This window comes from Lonchura striata, chromosome 1, assembly GCF_050655825.1.
Source record: "Lonchura striata isolate lonStrDom1 chromosome 1, ASM5065582v1, whole genome shotgun sequence".
In the NCBI taxonomy this organism is placed as follows: Eukaryota; Metazoa; Chordata; class Aves; order Passeriformes; family Estrildidae; genus Lonchura; species Lonchura striata.
In genome coordinates this window covers 30617906-30639075 of record NC_140703.1, presented here as the reverse complement: position 1 = coordinate 30639075, position 21170 = coordinate 30617906, and the positions used below count along the sequence as shown (strand labels likewise).

Sequence of the window (21170 nt, the reverse complement as noted above, 5' to 3'; positions counted from 1 at the left end):
TTCTTGAAAAATAGATAGATAAAGTCCAACTTTTTGAGTAAATCTACAAGAATAGTAATCTCTTCACAGTGATCCCAGTCACAGGCATGTCTGCTGTCTCTGAATACTGTGGCATCTTTCCTAAAGGTTAATAATCCTTGACTATTATTTATTTTCCATGCTGTGGGACCACTTCTTGCTTTTAAAAAGGTTGTATTTCCAGAGTGGCTTGGCATACTTCTTACATGGCAAGCCCTAGCCAAAAAGAAAAGGGCCCCATCCACTGATAATTACAGAGTTATCAGCATCTCCCCAGGACAGGAGGGAGTCTTCTACCTTCTATGTATCAAGTTTTCCCCTTCCCCATGGCTACAGCCCAGGCTGTGACACTGAATGGCTATCTGGTGGCTCGCTGTGGTGGCTTGCCCTCATGACCATGGACCCCTTCTGGGGCTTGTCATCACCTGTGGGAGTTGGTGAACTCCCTCAAACAGCAGTTTCCTGGGTTAGGGATTTTGGTATTTCCCCTGTGTGTTCCCAGCATGCATTATTTTCAGTTTTCTCATAATATGTGTTAGGATATGTGTTAAGTGAGATACTGTTCATATGGAGAGCAGGAAATAAAATCCTCTAATGCTGAAAAAGAGTACCTGGAGCAAACTTAGGCAGGCACTTGCTGGAGCTGTAGGACAAGGCAAGATGCAAAATGCATGTCATCATCAGGAGGCTGGGGAGGTGTAGTTAACTGAGACTAAGAGAGTCAGAGGAACATGATGTTATATGATCTATTTTGTTTCACTGCAGACTTTCTGGTACATATATTTTATCCAAATTAAGATGGATCCTTTAAATATGTGGATTTCCCCTTTCTTTCTGAACATTAAAGATGAAATAGTACAAAAACATGTAAATAGAGCCCACATCTATACAAACAAAATTCTTTAATGGTCGTTTCAGTGAGTAAGCCTGTTTTATTTTCTGATCCTTAAGAGATCATTGCTTGTTTTGATGTGCTTACTCGCTAAGATTTTTTTTTAAATGATATCACAGGCTGTAGAATGCATCTGCCAAGTTGGTTGTTTTGAACTAGGATTTCCCCCAAAGCAGTGTGTGTGCTGACTGTAGTATGCTACCAACACTCCTCTATTCCATGTCTGAGATGGTCACTATATTCCAGGGTGTTTGGGAAGTTAGTGCTCTGTTCTGCAGATGCATGAAATGCAACCTCAGACAGAGGGGTGATCACAGGGGAAGAGCTAGTTAGTCATCACCCATAGGTGCTGTTCAGGAGAGTTGGCAGAGGTGTATGTGTGTGTACCATCTGTGTTTATGAGCACCCAGGGTGAACTTCCTGTTCTCCATCCCTTCTGTGGAATTGCATTGGACATATGTCTCATGAAGATTTACAGTGTTTTGAGAGTGTGTGTTGTTGTGCTCATTTCAGGCATTAATAATTGCAAAGTGGATAGACTTGAGGATAAAAATACTAGAGATAGTTACTGGATTTGGAGTACTTCAGTGATCAGGAGTATCACATTACCTTTTCTCAGCAATTAGCACTCCGAGTGCCTGTGGCCCTCTTAGATTAGAGTCATTAAAGCTTCTGACAATTCAGCACATTTTCTGAAGCAAGAAGAACCAGAAAAAGGAATGCCACAGTTATCTCTTAAAACTTGGATTTAACTTTTCTGACTAGTATCTGATAGAAAGTTTATAACAAAACCAAATGTTCAGCCCATGGCTTTGGAATTGCTTCCCACAAAAGTTCATCTGCAGCTGTTTGCAGCAGAATGTGAAGGTTGTTTCCAGTTCTTGCATGTGTTCTGGTTTGTAGGAAAAGTGGCTGAGAATTGGGCTAAGTGATCTTACATGCTTTGCCAAGAGCTCCTTTGTTAGCAGTTCATAAGAGATTTGTAGGGTATGCAGGAGTGACCCCATCTTACAGTAACTAAGTGTTCTCTGGTATGAGCAGCATTTGTCTGAGGAGAGAGTGCATAAATGACCAACCACTGCTTGCTTTTTTTCATTAAATCATTAAAACTTGTGGTGTGACTGTCACTTGGAAATAAAATATTCCTGCTAGCAGTACTGCATGGAATGACAAAAGTCCAGAGGTGGATAGAGAGTATTGTGATTGTTGCACAGTGTACACGGCTGTGCTTGAGGAACAGCGTGATAGCAGCAGGAGGATACTTGCACTATTATGACAAAGTGTTCCTGTCTGCTGCTGATTTATTAATACAATAAAAATGGTAGCTTATTGTTTTATTTTTGTTGAACAAAGTTATTTACAGTATTTGCAATATTAAAAAAAAAATTAATAGTTTACTGTATTTACCTTTGCCAGCTTTAGATATAAAGCAGTTCATTTACATGACTGTCTTTTTCATCTTTTTAAACACCATCAAAATGACATATCTTTCTGGGCAAAATAGTAATATAATTTGTGTGGATAAATCCAGCCTCAAATCTCATTTAAAGTAGAGCATGAGGGATGTTAAGTACCTGATACTCTATTAACAGATAATCAAACTAATCCTTTCCAGGAATCTGACAGGCAGCATCTCCTCTGTTCAGGAAAACTCGTTAGTCAAATTATGTTATATGTGTCAATGGATATCCCCAACAACCAACCTAACTATATAAAATATAGGTCTTCAATAAGTAAGACAATACTGCATGTACTGGTTTCACAGGATTCTTAGATGTACTGATGAAATTACCTAAATTAAAGCTTTAAGGCTTATCTAAATTAAGTTTTCAAAGGGTGAAAATCTCAGAAGAGTTAGCAGCATTGTGTACATCCTGTTCAATGAATATGAGATTTGAGCTTGTTGCCAGGAGATGAGCTGCTTATTCATAAGTAGTTGTGACAGCTCACTGGTCTCTTAACAGGACACAGCCTGAAAAAAACCCTCTATTTTTCTCTGACTTTTAAAGCATTGTCTCATATTGGGCGTTGCCACTGCTCACTGCAGTGCAGATTGCAATGCTTGTGCAGTTTCTGTTTACCAGGCTTGAAGTAAACATTTTCTTGACTGGCAAAAGACACTTAACCCAGTTTATTGCTTCATCTTGGTGCTGCATGATACCTGAAGCAGAGAAAACTGACTTCATTGCGGATTTGTTTCTTCCATTCTGATTGAAAATAGGTTTTTTTCTGTTACTATAATATACTTTAAACTGGTGGAAATAAAGGACAATCTGATTTAGCACTAGAAAATAGAATAACTGTGCAGTGATAGCTACTCTTAAAACTTATTCTTTGACTATGTTCCTGTGGAGGGCTGTAAAAACTAAGAGGTATAGGTAATTGGTAACTATTCTTCATGGTAACATGAAGAGGAGATGCCATGCATCTCCTCTTGACCGGGTCTGTTAGTTTTTCTCTCTCTTCATTAGTTTAATAAACATATTGATGCTGATGGGCACCAGTGACAGCAAGTACAGTATCCTTCCTCATGTTTTTCCAGGCATTCATTTATTGGCATTACTCTTGACACAGTAACACATTAGTTTCTACCATGGAGTTTTCTGGTTCTTTCCTCCTGAGGGTTTTCACACTTTGTCTGATCCAGAAAGGAAGTATGGCATTGTCTTTTGTCAACTGAAAAACACAGTTCTTCCAGCAGGATTTTTTTCACTTTGAAACAGATCTAAAATACAACTCTGGACATGATACTACTTTAAAATTGTGCATCTTTGGCTGGCTTTGCCTTTTGGAACTTGTTCTCATTCACTACTAACTCTTTTGTTTTTGTCTTGAAAAGGAATTTGCATGCTAGCTGAGAACAGATATGGTGAAAGAAAAATAAATGCCAGGAATGCTACAATAGCTGCTAAGCAAACCCACTAGAATCTGGGAAAAATATGGACAAAAAATATGTTGCCTCTGATGATGTGTGCACCTACCACGTGATAAAGATGGTGAACTCTTCTTATGTGCTAGGAATCAAGAGGATGCTGCCTGCAGTAACATTCAGTTACCATTTATGAAGTGGAAAATCAAGAAACATATTTTTAAAGGAATGGCCAAGAAGTTGTGTAGCCTTCCAACTCAGCATATTCTGTGATTCCATTATTTTTTTTTTTTAATTCAAAACACAAGATTGAAGATGAACGCCTATATTAAAATAATGCAACTATGTGCATTTTAAGAAAAGGTGTTTTAAGGTGACCTAAGTAATTGTGAACCAGATAGTCTGATTTCACTTCTTCTGCACATCCCAGCAATTTATATAATAGAAAATAAGAGATGATCAGTACAGTAGTGATTTGATAATAAAAGTCTTAACTTAAGAATTTATATCTGACTCTAGGTTTGCTTTTGTTGAGATGGCAAATACGTAGAAAACTGCTGAGAAATTTAATTAAATGTTTAACTAGGCCTGTGTAAATTAAATCCACTTTAGTGTTGCCAAAGGTGTAGGTGCAGACTGGCACAAGAAAAATGAATGACTCATGCTGAACAGACCAACATGGGGACAGAATAAGGGATTGTATTTTGAGTAGCTATGGCTTTGGAAGAGTATGTGAAATTCAAAAAAGGCAAGCTGCTCAGCTTGAACCTCTGGTATGAAATCCTGTAGCAAAAGACCTATGACCATTTGGGTTTATAAATAGGAACTTTTATGAGGAGGAATTTATTTCTGTTGAAGTCATTAATAAGGCTTAAAAGACTGCTGTTGGTATGCTGCAAGCTTCTTGGTAATGATGTTCTCAGAAGGATTTGTGGAAGCAGTAGAAAGTTGTGAAAAGTTAGAGGAGTGGTAGTTGTGCCTCATGGACACATGAATAGTCAGGATGTAGTACAGGACAGAGTCCAGATATCTCTCTGCAGGGAATCTTCCACTTAAGTACTGCTTATTGATGTAACTATAGAGGTATCTCTACACTTTTTATTTTATGCAGATGATCAGATTATTGCTCTTGAACCTTTTTTATTTTCATTTGTGTGGCATAAAAGAGCAACATTTTTATCTTATAGTTCTGGTCCTGAGAACTATAAATTATGCTCCAGGAGTCTGGATGTTTATCTCACTATTTTGTCAAAACAAATGTCTGGTTTTTCAAGTGCCTTGCAGAATTTATGCAACTATGAAGATTCAGTGCTTACTAATTCATTGCTCATAGATTTTGCTTGCCAACTAATTTTCTGTCAGAACTCAGTCCATATATGTATATATGAACTGTAAATAAGCTATATATCAGTTGATTGGGGAAAACATGCCAGTTCATAAAAAAAGAAAAAACAAACAAAAACCAACAACCAAACACTATTTACTTTAATCGGGTGCAATGTAATGTGCTTTGCATCTGTCATTGTGTCAGGGATACGTTTTTGAAGATGTAAAAGCTGTGTGATTTTTACTTTTTTTTTTCCCCCTAGACTGATTTTTGTGTTGTAATCTGTCACATTATACCAATGGGAGAAGGGTGGCTGTGTGTATAATGACTGCACATAGTGTAAAACAATATGCAATTTAATCTCTGTTTAACTTTTTTTTTGTAAAGGCAAATACAGTCTAAAAGGGACTGAGTAATTTCTGACAAAGGGGAAATCACGATAAATTTAAAATGGAAAGCTTGGCAGCACATTCAAGAGAAATGGGAGACAGAGGAATAACTGAGAAAGAAAGTAAAAATTGAGACAATCAAAGCATAGAGCTGAAAGACAAAAAAGAAAAATGTATGGGAAATATATTTCATGTCATAGACAAATATGAGAAATAAAGGAGATACTTGTCATGAATAGAAAAGGTGCTAGGAAAGGTGTTACCAAAAAGAAAGCCAGTGTAAAGCGGCATTAATAATCACAGGAAGTAGATAACATCTATTGCACAAAAATGGTTCTAATAAAACTTTTTAGCTTAATACAAACATCTTAATTATTTTATTTCAGAACCATTTCTTAAGGTTTCTAACACAGATTTTTCTTCTTAAAAAACACAGAGTGACTGAATCATCAGTTGGACTGCGAACTTCAGACACACAGTGCAGTCTGTAACTCAACTGAGAACAGCTGGTAGTACCAAAATACCAAAGATCATTGATTGATAGAAAAAAAACCCACCCCAAGATTTGTTGATACCAATTGCTTTGCCTGGATATATTTGGCTACAAGGGCATGTTGAAAGACTGATATATTAGAGTCAATTCTAGATCCTACGAATATGTTTTGGAGATGAGATGAGCTGATGTTTTTCCCCTGTCAGATTCCCCAAGATGTTTCTCATAATCCTGTTCCTTACAGCTGTACTTTTGGCAGTCCATCCCTTTTATGTCTTACCTTCTTTAGATCTCCATTTGTTCCCTGTCTTTCGTCTTGATGCCCTTGTTTCTCCCCTTCACTGCCTATTTATGCTTCCTTCTTTTACAAAATTCTCCCTGACACTTCACCTTGTAGGAGGTGGGAGACTGGAAGCTCTGTCCTTTACCACTTCTGCTTCCCCACTGGCAAAACTCCATGCTGATCTTCTTTCTCTTGATGGCTCTTTTCTTCAGTTTCCTGGTGGCCATCCAGATCAATTTTTCTCCTTTTTCTTTCTCCATTCCCTTTCTCCACAGTTTAAATCAGTCTGTCCCTATGCCAGCTACTAGTGGGGGAACATTTAAGCCAGAAGCCAGGCATTGTCCATGGTGTCACATCTGGTTCCCTCTGCTACTGTAGTAGCTCCCAGAGAAAGAGGAGATAATGCTTAGGCATGAGTGACTGTGGTTGGTGTGTTATGCAAATTCAAGATTGTTGCTTTTAGTTCAGGGACCATTTTTTTACAAAGGTAACTAAACTGGCAGATTAATACTGCTTGTGTAGGTAAATTTAGAGTGAAGAAGCTGGAGATATGAAAAGCAGGAAAGATGAAGCACAGAAATTGCCTACTACTCTAATAATAATAGCAGAAGAGAAAATTAACTGAAGACTGCCATGGTTTTTGGCTCAGTTAGATGGGATGTGAGGCAGTGTGCTACATCTTCTGGAATTATCAGATTGAGGAGGCATTTATATGCCAGATTTTCATTACATTCATTTTGAATTTTAAGTCATCTGTGATGCTGACTGACTGGTGTAAAGTGCCTTGGATTTGAAGGCCCTTTAAAAATTGAGAACATGTAGCATTTCTACTCAGAAATGCATGAAACTTGTGCCAAGGAAGCTAATACAGCTATTGAAATAAATGGAAATTATGCAGTTTAATTGAAGTATTATTAGCCAGTGCCAGGTAGTTCAAATATGATTAGCTGGTTGCCCAATACATGCCAAATTTTTATGTTCAGATCTTCTAAAGCAAAAATTCTGAATATTTCTAATAAGCTAATATATGCACAGACTTTCTCATATGGATTTTTCAAAAATAGCAGTAGTGTGAAACCAATGAATATTTCATTATATCCTGAGATGCCTCAGTCAACAGTAACTGGATTCCTCATGTCTCTTGTCCAAGAAACCATATTTGGAAAACTTTTGAAGAAGATAAAGATAGTATCACTTAAGAATTCTGTTTGCAAATCTTTCCCTGCTGATGGTAGAGAAACACCAGAGTATTTATCTTTTATCTAAGAAGCAGCATTTCAATATATATTAGCTAATTTGTAAAATGTAAATAGGGGAAGTTGTAGTCAACCAGACAATATGTCTTATCTGCAATTAACTGATGGAGTTGGAGTATTTTTGAGTGTTTATTTTTCAGCTCATTTGTAGACTGTAGCTGAACAATATTATCAGATAGACATTTTAATGCTTTTCAGTACAACTCTTAACTTAGGAACCACCACTAGTATACTTCTCGATTGTTATGATCAGATAGTTTTTTCCCATCTCTTTTGATAGTCTTTGTCCCTGTATTCTTTATTCAAAAAAAACTCATGACCTGTATTTTCATCTCAAAACAGTTTAGAGCCTCTAGGAAAGACGCAGCTTGGATGCATGAATGGACCTGTCCAGTCCTCTGGGCTTTACTGAGCTTTTGGTTCCAGACGTAAAGTGCAGAGCATGGTTGCAGCTTTTACCTTGGAAGTGGTGATAGTTGTGATACCCTGAATTAGAAAAATTTTACCAACTTGATATTTGGATCCTTAAGCAGAGAAACTAAGGAGAACCAAACTTGTGTAGCCATGAAGTTTAAGTTAGGTGTTTCATCATCTAATTTCTTGCATCACCTGAAACTGGACAGCCTTCCTTCCCTGTCCTACTGTTCTTTAAAATTGTCAGCAAAAGTGTATCTTTCAGGGAGGAATCTGGTGTGACTTTCTTAAATAAAACTGTTTGTAGAAGTCTTTTGATTTTACTGGTTAAAGAAAATGTCAAGCTAGTCTACATGTTCTGAAAACTAAGGCAGTTTCTTTTTTCCACAAAGAAGGAACATTCCATGAAGCATTTATTGTCTTGTGAAATGAGCAAATCATCAAGTTATGCAATATTTATGGCTTAAGTACTATCTGCTTTATTCTGTTGCTCTTGAGAGACCAGAATTCTCATAGCACAGGAGTACTTTGTGGCAGCAGATGTAATCAGTCATGGACTTCCATGAGAGTGAATTTTGGCAGTGTTTTAAAATTTTGGAGACTGTTAGAATTAAGCAGTTTCTTTCCCTTTGCCTGTGTAAACTGCCTGTGTGTAACAGGTGAATGCCTTGCACAGGTGTAGGAGCTTTGCCACCAAAGGTTTAAGTGGGTATCATTTGGCACCAAAGCTCAAGGTGAGTGTGATGGCATCACCCTTAGATTATTCCTACCTTCAAAAAGGGCAAGCAGGAGGATCCAGGGAATTAGAGCCTGGCCAGTCTTACCTCTATCCCTGAAAAGATGATGGAGCAATTAATTTAGAAAACTCTTCCCCAGAACAACGGAACTCATATTCAACTGACCTTGATGACCTACGATGAACTGACTTTATTTCATAAGATCCTCATAAAGAAGCTGGTGAAGTGTGGGCTGGATGAGCAGATAGTGAGGTGGATTGAAAACTGTCTGAGCAGACAAGTTCAGAGGGTGATCATCAGCTATGCAAAATATAGTTTGAGGACAGTAACTGGTGGTGTACCCCAGGTCCAATCCTTTTCAATGTTTTCAGGAATGATCTGGATGATGACACAGGCGGCACTCGCAGCAAATTTGCTGATGACACCAAACCAGGAAGAACAGAGGAGCCTCAGTAGGATGGAGAAATAAGCTTGACAGGAACATCATTCAGTTCAGTGAGGGCAAGGGTAAAGTCCCACACCTGGGGATGAACAAACCTAGGTGCCATTATCTGTGAGGACCACCCAGCTCTGTGGAAAAGTGGTGGACACCAAGTTGACCATGTGCAGCAATGTGCCCTTGCCGTAAAGAAAGTGAATGGTATCCTGGCATGCATTAGGAAATATGCCAGCAGGTCAAGCAAGGTAGTTCTTAGCCTTTGCTGTATCCAGTTCTAGGCTCCATAGTACAAGAGACATGAACATACTGGAGAGAGTCCAGCAAAGAACTGACAAAGATAGTTAAAGGACTGGATTATCTCTCATTTGAGGGAATGCTGAAAGAGATGGGACTGTTCAGCCTGGAGAAAAAAAGGGCTCAGGAGAGATGCCATCATTGTGTGCAAATATGTGAAGGGAGGAAGTAAAAGAGTTGTCATTATAGCCATTTTAAGTTGTCACCATAGTCCAGATTCAAGTTGATTCTTGGTTTTTTAACTCTGATCTTAGACTGCTGGGATGGGTTTAGGTTTTTCATTTCCATGTTGATTATTTTCTCTCGCACAATAATGTAAATTCATAGAGCATTCCCTTTGCAGCATAAGTCTTCGCTTGTTTAAAGAGTTTCAGTCTTTTGGAAATCCTAAGTGTTGTTCATCAAGTACTTTGGTAATCATTGCAGTTCACCAAGGACAGCAATAGTACCTGAGCTATGGCATTGTCTTTACTGTATCTGCAAATTTTCCCTCCTTGAACATCTGCTACAGCTCAAGAAACCTACAGTGCTGATGAGGTGGTGTTGAATTTATGTATTTCTACATCATTTCACCTCTGTAGGTAGTATAGTATGTAACTGATTTGCTAAATGTCACATGAACATGATTTGCATTCTCCGGGACCAATTCTAGATGTGGCATACCTCTTCAATCATCACTAACAAACATCTATGAAATGTACCTCAAGTGTTCTCCCACTCTCATTTCATACTATGATAGCTGAAATGTTACCAGAATCTTACTGCATCTCTCTCATCTCACAAGATGACTTTGTAATTACATCCATGAAAATTACTAGAAGCAGATGTGTAAAGAGGGAGCTGTTTCTCCATTTCTGGGCAGCAAGATGGCCCCCACTAGCAGGGGAGAATGCCCTAGGAACAGTGTAAAACCTAGAAGCCCCCAAACTTTACAGAGGCAAAGTGTGTTCGAAGAGCTATTCATCTAGGATCTTAGAGCTATTTATCTGGCATGCAGACATCTTTTTCCTATGCAGTAAGACTTAGGTGTAAACAGTCATCAAACCCACAATGCTTATTAAGCTACTTCTGGTTTTCTTAATTTGTTTTTTGGTGATAATGCTGCTTGATTTTTACTCTTGCAGAGAGTCCTTTCTAAGAAGTTGACCTTTAAATGAGTGTTTAGCCACCAAAAGGCAGTGAGGAGCTGACTGCTGCAGATTGAACTCTGAAGGTAGAAGGATAACTATTCTTGATTGGGCCAAGGAATACCACACAATTTCCTCAAGGGTCTGAGTCTGGTATTGCTGTCAAGAGCTCTGGTTTTTCAATCTACACTTAGTAATTTGATAGGTCTCCCCCATCCTCTTCATCCTTAGTGTTGAAAGGAAATGTGTTCAGGATTTGATACCAATATAATGGTATTGATGGTGAACCAAGTACTACATTTCTGAGAACCTGTGCAGTATGTCTGTTTTTTCTGATGTTTTTTTTCAATGATCCGGGGCCATCAAGCCTACAGCTCCAGCCACGTTGCATGGCCATAGATTCTCACTAGTTTATAGCCATAAGATTTCAGAGAAGTCTAGCATTTATTACTTTTTAACAAGAATGATTCAAAAGCTGCTTTATGCGCATAAATGAAAGAGATTCCTTATTTGTAGAAAACATCTATCATCGCTCTCAGAGTTAGGAACAGAGGCCATCCGGTGCTGTTTGCTATTCACAGTGCTGGAAGGGAACACCTCACAGCAGTATTAGCATAATACATGAGAGCTGCAGCCATGCATCTAGGCAGTCACTGGATACATCAATAAGACTTTTGAAGAACTATTGAAATCTTTAAGGCCCTTTTCTGCTGAATGTTTTAATGGCCTTGCTTGGATTAATCAGCTCAGGAGCAAGCTTTCATACTGTGGGGTGGGTGGCAGGTTTGATATGTTAAGCATCAATTTAATGGATGAAAATTATTCAGGCTCTCACAGCTGGTCTGCTGTACATACTAGTTTGTAAATACTGATTGCTGTTTTCATCTTAATGAGGGATCCACTTATCCGATTTGGGGTTTAGATTTTGCTTTTTCTGCCAATCTAGCTGTAAACAGCTTGATTTGTTTTTTAAAGGTGGAAAAAATTCTTCCATTGGTTTACAGTGTTTGCAGAAAGAAGTATTAGGCTAGTAAAGGCCATGTAAATTGAGGCTTTAATATGTTACATTTTGACATGTAGAATGGAGACACTTCTCCCAGTCTACAGTGGCTTCTAAAACTTTTCTGAAGGACGTACGTATTTTGGGACTGGACAGAACAGCTACCTTGGGATTAATACCCATTTACTTATAACAGTCTTTCTGGATCTTCAAAGCAGGATGTCTTGGTGTTGTTGTTATGGTGTTTCTAAGAAGATTCTGATCAGTTCAATACCTGTAGCTTTGTGCTAACATAGAAACTTGGGCATAGATGGTCTCCATTATCCATGAAAGGTGCTATATGTGTCTACAGAGTAGATACCATACCTGAGAGGCAGAACATTTTAATCTTACATGTACAGAATGTGCACAAGTCATCTCATACTTGGGAACTTTGGTGGGTTGACCCTGGCTGGATGCAAGGTGCCCACCAAAACTGCTCTGCCACTCCCCTCCTCAACCGTACAGGGGAGAGACAAAAAATAAATGCAATGAAAGACTCATGGGTCAAGGTAAGGACAGGGGGAGATCACTTGCCAAGTACTGTCATGGGCAAAACAGATGCGACTAGGGGTAATTAATTGATAGTGGGAAATAAAATTTAAAACCTTACCCTCTCTTCTTCACAGGCCCAATTTCACTAACAATTTTCTCTACCTCCTTCCCCACAGCAGCATGGGGGTCAGGGAATGGGGTTGCATTAGGTGTTATCTCTGCCCCTCCTTCCTCTTCAAGGGGAGGAATCCTCACACTCTCCCCTGCTCCAGCATGGGGTCCCTCCCACAGGAGACAGCCCTCCATGAGCTTCTCCAACATGAGTTCTTCCCAGAAGCCACAGTTTTTCACAAACTGCTCCAGTGAGTGTCCCCCACAAGGTTGTCAATCCCACCAGCAAACCTGCTCCAGCATGGGCTCCTCTCTCCACAGGGCCACAGGTTTGCGAGGACCCTGCTCCATTGTAGGCTTCCTACAGGGTCACAGCCTCCTTTGGGGATCCACCTGCTCTGATCTGGGGCTCCTCCGTGGGCTGAAGGTGGATCTCTGCTCCCCCATGGACCTCCATGGGCTGCAGGTGGATCTCTTCTCTGATGCCTGGAGCACCTCCTTTCCCTTCTGCACTGACCTTGATGTCTGCAGGGTTGATTCCATGACATATTCTCACTCCTCTGGCTGCAGTTGCTGTTCTGTGGTTGGTTTTTTAACCCCATTCTTAACTATGTTATCACAGTGGCTCTACCACTATCACTGATGGGCTCAGCTTGACCCATGGTCAGTCTGTTTTAGAGCCAACTGGCTGGGGCTCAGCCAGGCATGGGGAAGCTTCTGGCAGCTTCTCACAGAAGCCGCCCTTGTGCCCCCCCGCTACCAAAACCTTGCAGTGGAAACAAAATGCAGCAACATGGCTGGAAGAGTGGCAAGGCAACTGAGTAATTCTCAGTTGTTTTTCTGTTCCTTAGCAAAGTTAAATAATCTAATTCTTTGTATGTGTCGTACAGAGCATTTGTAAAAGCTTTAGTGATGACTTTGCAGTAATCACAGTCATGCTGCATTAGTAGTTATTCTTATCCAAGTGTTTCCTAATAACTGACTTACTTTTCCTTGGTCCATTTTGGTGTTATTTTCTGTTCTCCACATCCATGGAAAAATATTATTTTCTTTTACTTGTGTTAGCCTTTTATATACTGCAAAGTCATTATCTTGTCCTCTCTTGAACATCTTATATCTAGACTAAATAACCCCAATTCCTCTGCTGTTTCCTAATGAGCTCTATTTTTAAGGCAGCCATTAATTTTTGTTCTCTTCTGTTCTTCTTGCCTATGTATTTTTTGAAATGCATTGCCTGTCAACAGGGAACTGCCAGGGCTGAAATAGAATCTATGAGCTCAACTCAGTTTAAAAAAAAAATTAAAGTAAAAATATTACATGATAAGTAACTGTGTTGTCTGATACCATCACATTATTTATAAGCTAGAGCCCGAGGCTTTTACTGTTGTTCTTATGGTAAGTTTGAAACTTGCTAAAGAAGGCACTTTAATGAGTGCAGCAGAACTCTCTGGACACATCTGCAGTTTCCCGTAAATGACACCTCACTCACCACTGCTTGCTACATTTCTTTTCCCTCCCTCTCCCCAAAAATGCTCTTGTGGTCACTTGGCTCTGATAAAATCCTGGGCAGTTGTCTCCCAGTTCTTGCTCCAGCCTGCATAGGTAACCACTGTGCCAAACACTCAGTTGTTTTTTTATGCAGAAGTAGCGGTGAGATTGGACTGAGATGACAGTAATAGAAATGCCTTTAACCAATTTTTTGTTTCTGTATATTCAGTTTTGGATGAGAGGCATATAGAGAGGGAGTGTTGTACCCTTCTTATGCTAGATCAGTGGTGCTCAAGGGTCCTCAGCCCGATGGAGGTGCCAGGAAAGTGCCTTTAATTGCAGCCAGTTTGGGCAGGTACTGCTAACAGCATGGTTGTCTGAATGAGCAGTTCCTGCTGGTGCTCTCATGCTGCAATGGCTCCATGATTGCCTTGCTTAACTGTCTTGCTCAGATTCATGCACATTTAGATCAGCTCAACCTTTACTTCATACACTATAGCTAAAAACTTCCTCAGGTACCATACATTTCAAACGGATTAAAAGCTGGATGGCAATGTAAATAGTTAACCATTAAGAATATGCTTGAGCAAGGAAGTTTCTAAGGATGTTCTTCCATTGAATATTCTTACCCTAATGTTTCAGTATCTTTTATTAATGAACAATATGATAGTGCATAGTACTTTCAGAGGGTGTAAGATATGAAAGCTGAAGACAAACAAATTCATGTTACAAATGTCTTTCCAAACTATTTACCATTTCACTGAAAGTCATCATTCTGTTCTTGATTAGGTATTGAAGCTTGCCTGCACTGTAGAGTCCCCCCAGATGACTCCCAGTAGATAGTTCTGTCTGGTCTTGACCCATCTGCTACTTAAAATTCTGAAAGTTCAACATGAATTTTTGATGCTTATTTATACATTCAAATGAGATAGTTCTTATTCATCTGGGCCAAGATCGAGGTTTTAGTTCTCTTAAGGCTTTCTTTTTTCCCCAGTTACCATAGATTTCACCTGTATTATACCTCTTCCTTATATTATGCCTTCCTATTCAGAATGGGTCCTTTATTCAAGGTCAAAGTGCTATATGAATTTTACTGCTAAATTCCTGCATGTTTTATCAAAGACTGTTTCTTGTCAGTTTCTTTGCTAAAAATAATTCAAGCTGTATTGCCTCTGTTGCTTCACAGTTCTACCAAATCATATGCTTAGGTATGTCCTTTTTTGGTTTAGACATATCCCATCTTACAGTTCATATGGAGAACCTCTCTAAAAGTACTTTATCCTGGCTCATTGCTTTCAGATTCACCTCTATCTCTCCATACTCCACTGCATCAAATACTATTAGATGTCATCTTTAATATTTTCTTCTGGTTTATTTCATGTCTCACTAGTCATTTCCTCAAACATTAAGATATTGATTTTTTTCCCACCTTCATATAAAAAATAAGTATATTCCTGATTGTTTATTTTTCAGCTTGCTTCTCTAGTGAGAATTTCTTCCTTTTCTTTCCACAGACTTTACAAATCAGCTGCTGCAGTCCTTCTTAAAGATTTTATTCATTTTGATTACAGATTACTGGTCAGGTAGTTGACAATAGAATTGTAGAATATCTCAAGTTAGAAAGACCTTTAAGGACTGGGGAATCCATCCCCCTGCTTCTCTCAGGACAAGCTAAAACTGAACCATGTGACTAAGAGCATCATCCACACATTTTCTTGAGTTCTGACAGGCTTGGTGCTCTGACCAGTCTCTTAGAGAAGAACATTTTCTCTATCTGAAATTGTCCTTGTGCATCTTCATTAGATTTCTTCGTGTCCCATTGCTGGTCACCAAAGAGATGATGTTTCTATACTACATCTGGGATGTGGTAGCTCTTTTTGTTACTGGTTTTTATGGTGCATCAAATGGGTAAATAATGTTATCTTCAGTTTAAGGAGATACCTGTCCAGAAATGTAGTGAATACTGAGAGTGCATTAATTAAAATGTATGCTAGCAACTAACTGGTAAAAGCAGATTCATACCATGGGGTTATACCAAATACGCCTTTGGAAAACATGCTTGCAGGAAGGCTTACAAGGAACTTCCTCCCATTTGCTTGTCTGTCTAATAAATGTTGGGCTCTGAGTAAGGCTATTACAGACTTATGTTCTAAAGTAGAAATAACACTAGAAGTGACTGAGATTTTGTTCTGTCAGTAATTTCTGTGAGGGATCAGACTAGAGAGGCAAGATTAGCCCTGTAATTATTTTTTATATGCATTATTGATGAAGGAAAAGCTAGAGGAAACTGCATATCTGGTTTTGCATAGACAATGTTCGTAAAATAATAGGAACTCTGTCTGCACTAATCTCATTAAAAAGAGGTTGGAAGTTTGTAAAAGCTAAAATACTTGGGTAGGAGAGTTGTGTCTTGGTTTTTAACTAAAAAATACAATGTATGATTTAAAGACTGTTTTAAAAAGTACTTGATTTTCCTAATACTGGTGGAGGGTGGTGGGAGGAGACCTGATATTCTTCTGTAATAGGAATCTAAGAACTGTTGCTGGGGAGCCTGGAAGGAAAGAAATCAAAATGACAAGTTTGCTTTTCATGTACAAATCTAACCAAAAGTTATAAAGTGAACAAGCAGCAAAAAAATTATAAGTTAATATGTTTTTTACAATGTAAAGCTTTTTTTAATACAAAGAGGTAGGTGGGGCAAGGAAATTTCAGTCTTTACAGTTCTTGGAGATAAATCAGACTTAGTAACTATTTGCAATTGATCCTACTATCTTAGGTTTTCAAGATCAAAGCAGTACAACTGGCAGGAAAACTTCTTCCAGCCTTCAACACACCTACGGGTATACCATGGGCAATGGTGAATCTGAAAAGGTAATGAATTTTCTTTTGTGAAATGTGTTCCTTCCCCTCCCTCCAACTTAATAATGGCATATATCAGTTTTTCTTAGTAGTGGAACTGTAGAAAATGCAGACAAATTGACATTCCTGGCATGTTAGAATCATTTTGATAGAGTTCAGCACATTCTAACTCACTAACTGCAATACATTTTGATCCTGTTTTTATTTTTATGATTCTTCAATAAGCATTCAATTGGACCACACTTAACATATTCTTCTGTGTGTTGCTCTAGAGCTTAATAATTGTTTCTTTAGTAATTACAAAATCTGTTAAAAACCAAAATTGTTTGCAGGACATGGTTGAACTTACTGAGTTTTCTGTACTGTGTGAGCTGTATGTTACCTTTAGAAGATTCCTAGCATTTGAGAAGATGATGAGACTCTGAAGTTACTATTTCATTTGACATTTTAGCTTGGGGTCTGGTGTGCTAAAGTGAACTGTGATCTATGCAGATGAAGAGGCTCCTTTAGATGACTGTTCAGATCAGACTGAACTTAGATGGTCTGCATTGCCTCATGGAAAACAACTGCCTTGCCTAATGTATGTTGTATTTCTTGCTCAGTGCTAGGATTTGTTTCTCTCAGATTTTGAGAGCATTTTTGATGCAAGGCATTCTTTACATTTTCACTATGTCCAAAACAGTAGCTGAATTGGGATGTATATCTAGATTGTGTGTACACTTACTCATATATGAAATCTTTTTATGAGAGGAAGTAGCAGTAATCTTCAGAAATACATAGTTAACTACAGAAATTAAAAAACTCAATCCTGAAAGGTGATGAAAACTCCCAGATTAGATTAAACCAGAGGTAATTTAGGAGTTAGGATTAGTAAAATGGTCTCACTCTGAGTGCAAAAGGTAGGAGATATGTCACACTTTCTGCTGATTCTTTAGGTGAGCTGAGGAACTTGTATATTGTGCCAACAGTAAACATCCTATATTCCTATGTGGACACAAGGTAGGGAAGCACATCCCACACAAGTAAAGGGAACACAGCAGATCAAGGCAGCAAAAGCTGCCACCTTCAAAACTTGTCTTACCTTGATTCTTGTTCTTAAGAACATGCAGTGAATAAAGAACAACTGCAATTGAGCCCATTGTTAAGTCATCATATTTCAGTGACTTCATGGTATTATATTTTGTTGATGAGGTTATGGTATCTTTATTCCAAAAAGATTCAACCAGCAAACCAACTGATCAATCAAATCACAACTCCTGTAATCTTAAGTGTGGGTTAAAATATTGTTGTTATTTTCTTAATTGGCTGTGGAAGTTGTAATGTGCACAGTAGTTCTGAATTTTCTGTTGTTTTCTTCCTTTCTTTATACATATTTGTTGGAATTCAGTGGTGTTGGTCGAAACTGGGGCTGGGCTTCTGCTGGCAGCAGCATCCTTGCTGAGTTTGGTACTCTGCACATGGAATTTGTCCACCTCAGTTATTTGACAGGGGACCCTGTATATTACAACAAGGTGAGTTTCAAAATAATCAATATTTATATCATACTTCTTATCATAAATCTCATTAAAGGGGAAGTACTTTCTGTATTGAATTCTACTTCCATTCTTGGTAGCAGGTAAATACTTTCATGCTTGTATTTCTGTTGCCAAATAGATTTATTTTTCAAGTAGAAATATATGATAACATAGGTTTTCTTATTTGTTTCAGAATACTTTTAAAAATCATGATTTTTAAGCATGTTTATGTAAGCATACTTCAAAAACAAAGCTGAAGAAAGCCCTCAGGAAAGCTTGTGGTTCAGATTAATAAAATTTGCTACTAAAAATGAAAGAAAAATGAAAAATATTAGATTTAAATATGTGCAGAGGGCAGATGAACTTTGTTAGTGGTGAACCTAATTCTTGATTTAATTTAGGTCATGCACATTCGGAAGTTACTTCAAAAAATGGATCGTCCTAATGGACTTTATCCAAATTATTTGAATCCAAGAACAGGCCGATGGGGTCAGCGTAAGTATTCTTATTTTATTAATTCCTAATTAGAAGCCTACTTCTTCCTTTGTTGCTGAGTTGGCAGTCAGAATGTTTATTCTGTAGGGCACAAACAGCATTTCTTGATAACATAAAACACAGAAGGATTGCTTGAACTTGAGGTATCCTGTAATGAATCTTTGCCTGTCTCTGTCTGAAGTCACAGAGCTCACTTTTTAGGGTACCTTCTGAAAACAGATTGCTACTTAATCTGATGCCTATCCTTATGTTTATCAGTCAATAAAATCTTAGTAATAAAGAATAAGGCTGAAAGTATTTCCTCTTTTTGATTCTGTTCCTGGTTTTGTTCTGGAAACCATCTGCTAAGTGGATTATTATAAGGTGACGTGCATTAAAGCATGTTTGCGGTGGTTAAATTGTGTTAGGCACTGACATCTACAAACATAATTCATCTCCTTAGTGGCATATGAAATGGCATGGTGAACCTCCTTATAGATGTTAAAAAAAAAAAAAAAAAAAAAGCTTTGGAATGAAAAGAAAAAGCAGGCATTGTTGCTGACAAGGTAAGAGGAGAGATAAAACATCAAGAGAGGAATACAAACAAGATTCTTTTATTGAAGTGGTTCTTTCAAAAAAAGTTGAGTGGTTTTGTGCTTTGATAGTGGCAGTGATAAAAGAGAATTTTTTTCTTCAAGGTTTTATTTCTTTTTCTTTCATGAATGCAGGTCTATTTAGGAAAAACACGCAAGATTTTCTATTTCTGTCCTGTTTGACATCATTGATAGGTTTTGGGGATTTCAGTGGTTGGCTGTAAATATCCAGCAGAACATGTTCTGGCTTGCAAACTGAGAATCTGCTTCTGACTTTGAATCTGGTATGTGAGGGAGATGAATACAGCTGTCATTGCAGTCATTGTGAAATACTTGTCTAATCCCATCTTTAAAGCCAAAATTCTCTCCAAAGCATCACGTATCTTTGAGTGAATCATGAAACCATCTGAGATGGGCGAATGGATTGATGGGACAAATTCTTCTGATAAATTTTAACAACGTATTCAGAAATAAGAAAATATGCAAATACAAATACTCTGGCATTATTTATTCAAAAGACAATTTTGTATTTTTGCTTTGAAACAATTTTTTGTATTGCTTTTTTTTTTTATTCCTAACCATCTGCTTGTGCTGGTTTTATCAAAAGTAGTCTGATGTGACATATCACCAGGATTCTTTAGAGGCTTTTTCATAGAATCATGGAATGCCTTGGGTTGGAAGGAGCAGTAAAGATCATCTAGTTCCAACCCCCCTGCTGTGGGCAGGGGCACCTTCCACTGGGTTGCTCAAAGACTCTAACCTGGCCTTGAACACTTCTAGGGATTGGACATACTCAACTTCTCTGGGCAATTCACCTCCACAGTAAAGAATTTCTTTCTAATATCTAATTTAAACCTACTCTCACTTTGAATCCATCTCCCCTTGTCCTGTCACTACATGCCCTTGTAAAAAGTCCCTCTCCAGCTTCCTTGTAATAACAATGCACAGAATTAGTATCTCTTGGCAATAAAATACTCATCATCACTAAAAATAAACATACAGTGAAAAGTTTAACTTTGCAGAAGTTTGGTGGAGCTCACATATACTATTAAATGGATTTTGCAAGATAATACATTTGGGATTCAAGTTTAGGATTAGAAACTGAGATTTACGTTCTGAGGATAAAAATAAATACAAATTCTTAAAGCCTTTAATTTTTCTATGCTGATCATGAATCCTAAATTTATTTCCTGGAATTTGGTTATTGGTGTTTGGGGGGTTTTTTTGAGCAAGTAAGGTTCCAAGTGCATATTCAGATATTCTGGTAATATTTCTAGGATTTTCCCAGTGCAACAATGTAATGGCTTAGGGTGGTAGTGTCCAATTTAGTAGTTCCCTAAAACCACACCTGCTGCTCACTCACCCTCTGCCTGCCTCCTGTTGGAAGCACAAAAGATCATTGGTTGAGATAAGAACAATTTACTGGAAACAACAGTGAGATAAGAAAATGAACAGTAACTGCAGCAATATTAATAATAAAAGGTATAAGGAAAAAAAACTGTTTACATAGAAGATCTGTTCTTTGCAGCCAGTTTCTTCTCCCTGACCAGAAAGGATGCCCTTCTCCCGAGAGGAGTTGTTTTCCCTGCCTCTGGAAATGACCTGAGATGGTATTGAACAACATTGGGGTCTAGCCATGCCCCCTCCCAGCTAATCTAAAAAATTAATGCTGTCCTGGCTGAAACTAGGACAAAACAGCATTTGTAAACCTAATACTGATTTGTGGAGACTAAATAGCAAGAATCCATAATCCTGCATTTCCTGTCACAAATCTGGAATCATGAGAAAATGTCTCTGTTGTATCCCTGGTAGATCACTCTTCAGTGCATCTACTTGCAAAAATTTAAGAAGTTACAGTAAAGGAGCATGTTGTCTGAAACACTGAGCAGATGGGATGGAGGGATGGAGTAGCTGAGGCTTAGGCAGGAGTTCCTTTCTCCCATGCAGAGGTTGTGTCCTGCTATTCATGAGTGAGTCAAGTAAGGGTGATGCCTTCACACACAACATCCCAATTCACTAGAGGACTCGTGTCTAAGTCCTCTACACTGTTCCTGGCTTG

At 38.3% G+C, this 21170-nt stretch overlaps 1 protein-coding gene across 2 annotated transcripts in view; it reads left to right on the top strand.

Annotated features, from left to right (window-relative positions):
• Positions 1 to 21170, top strand: part of MAN1A2 (mannosidase alpha class 1A member 2) — a 131801-nt gene that overhangs the window by 70162 nt on the left and 40469 nt on the right. For both annotated transcript variants that reach the window (XM_021549098.4, XM_021549099.4), the window contains exons 6-8: positions 16448 to 16542; positions 17918 to 18041; positions 18446 to 18539. In XM_021549098.4, the coding sequence (XP_021404773.1) occupies positions 16448 to 16542; positions 17918 to 18041; positions 18446 to 18539 (313 nt within the window). The remainder of the gene's footprint in view (positions 1 to 16447; positions 16543 to 17917; positions 18042 to 18445; positions 18540 to 21170) is intronic.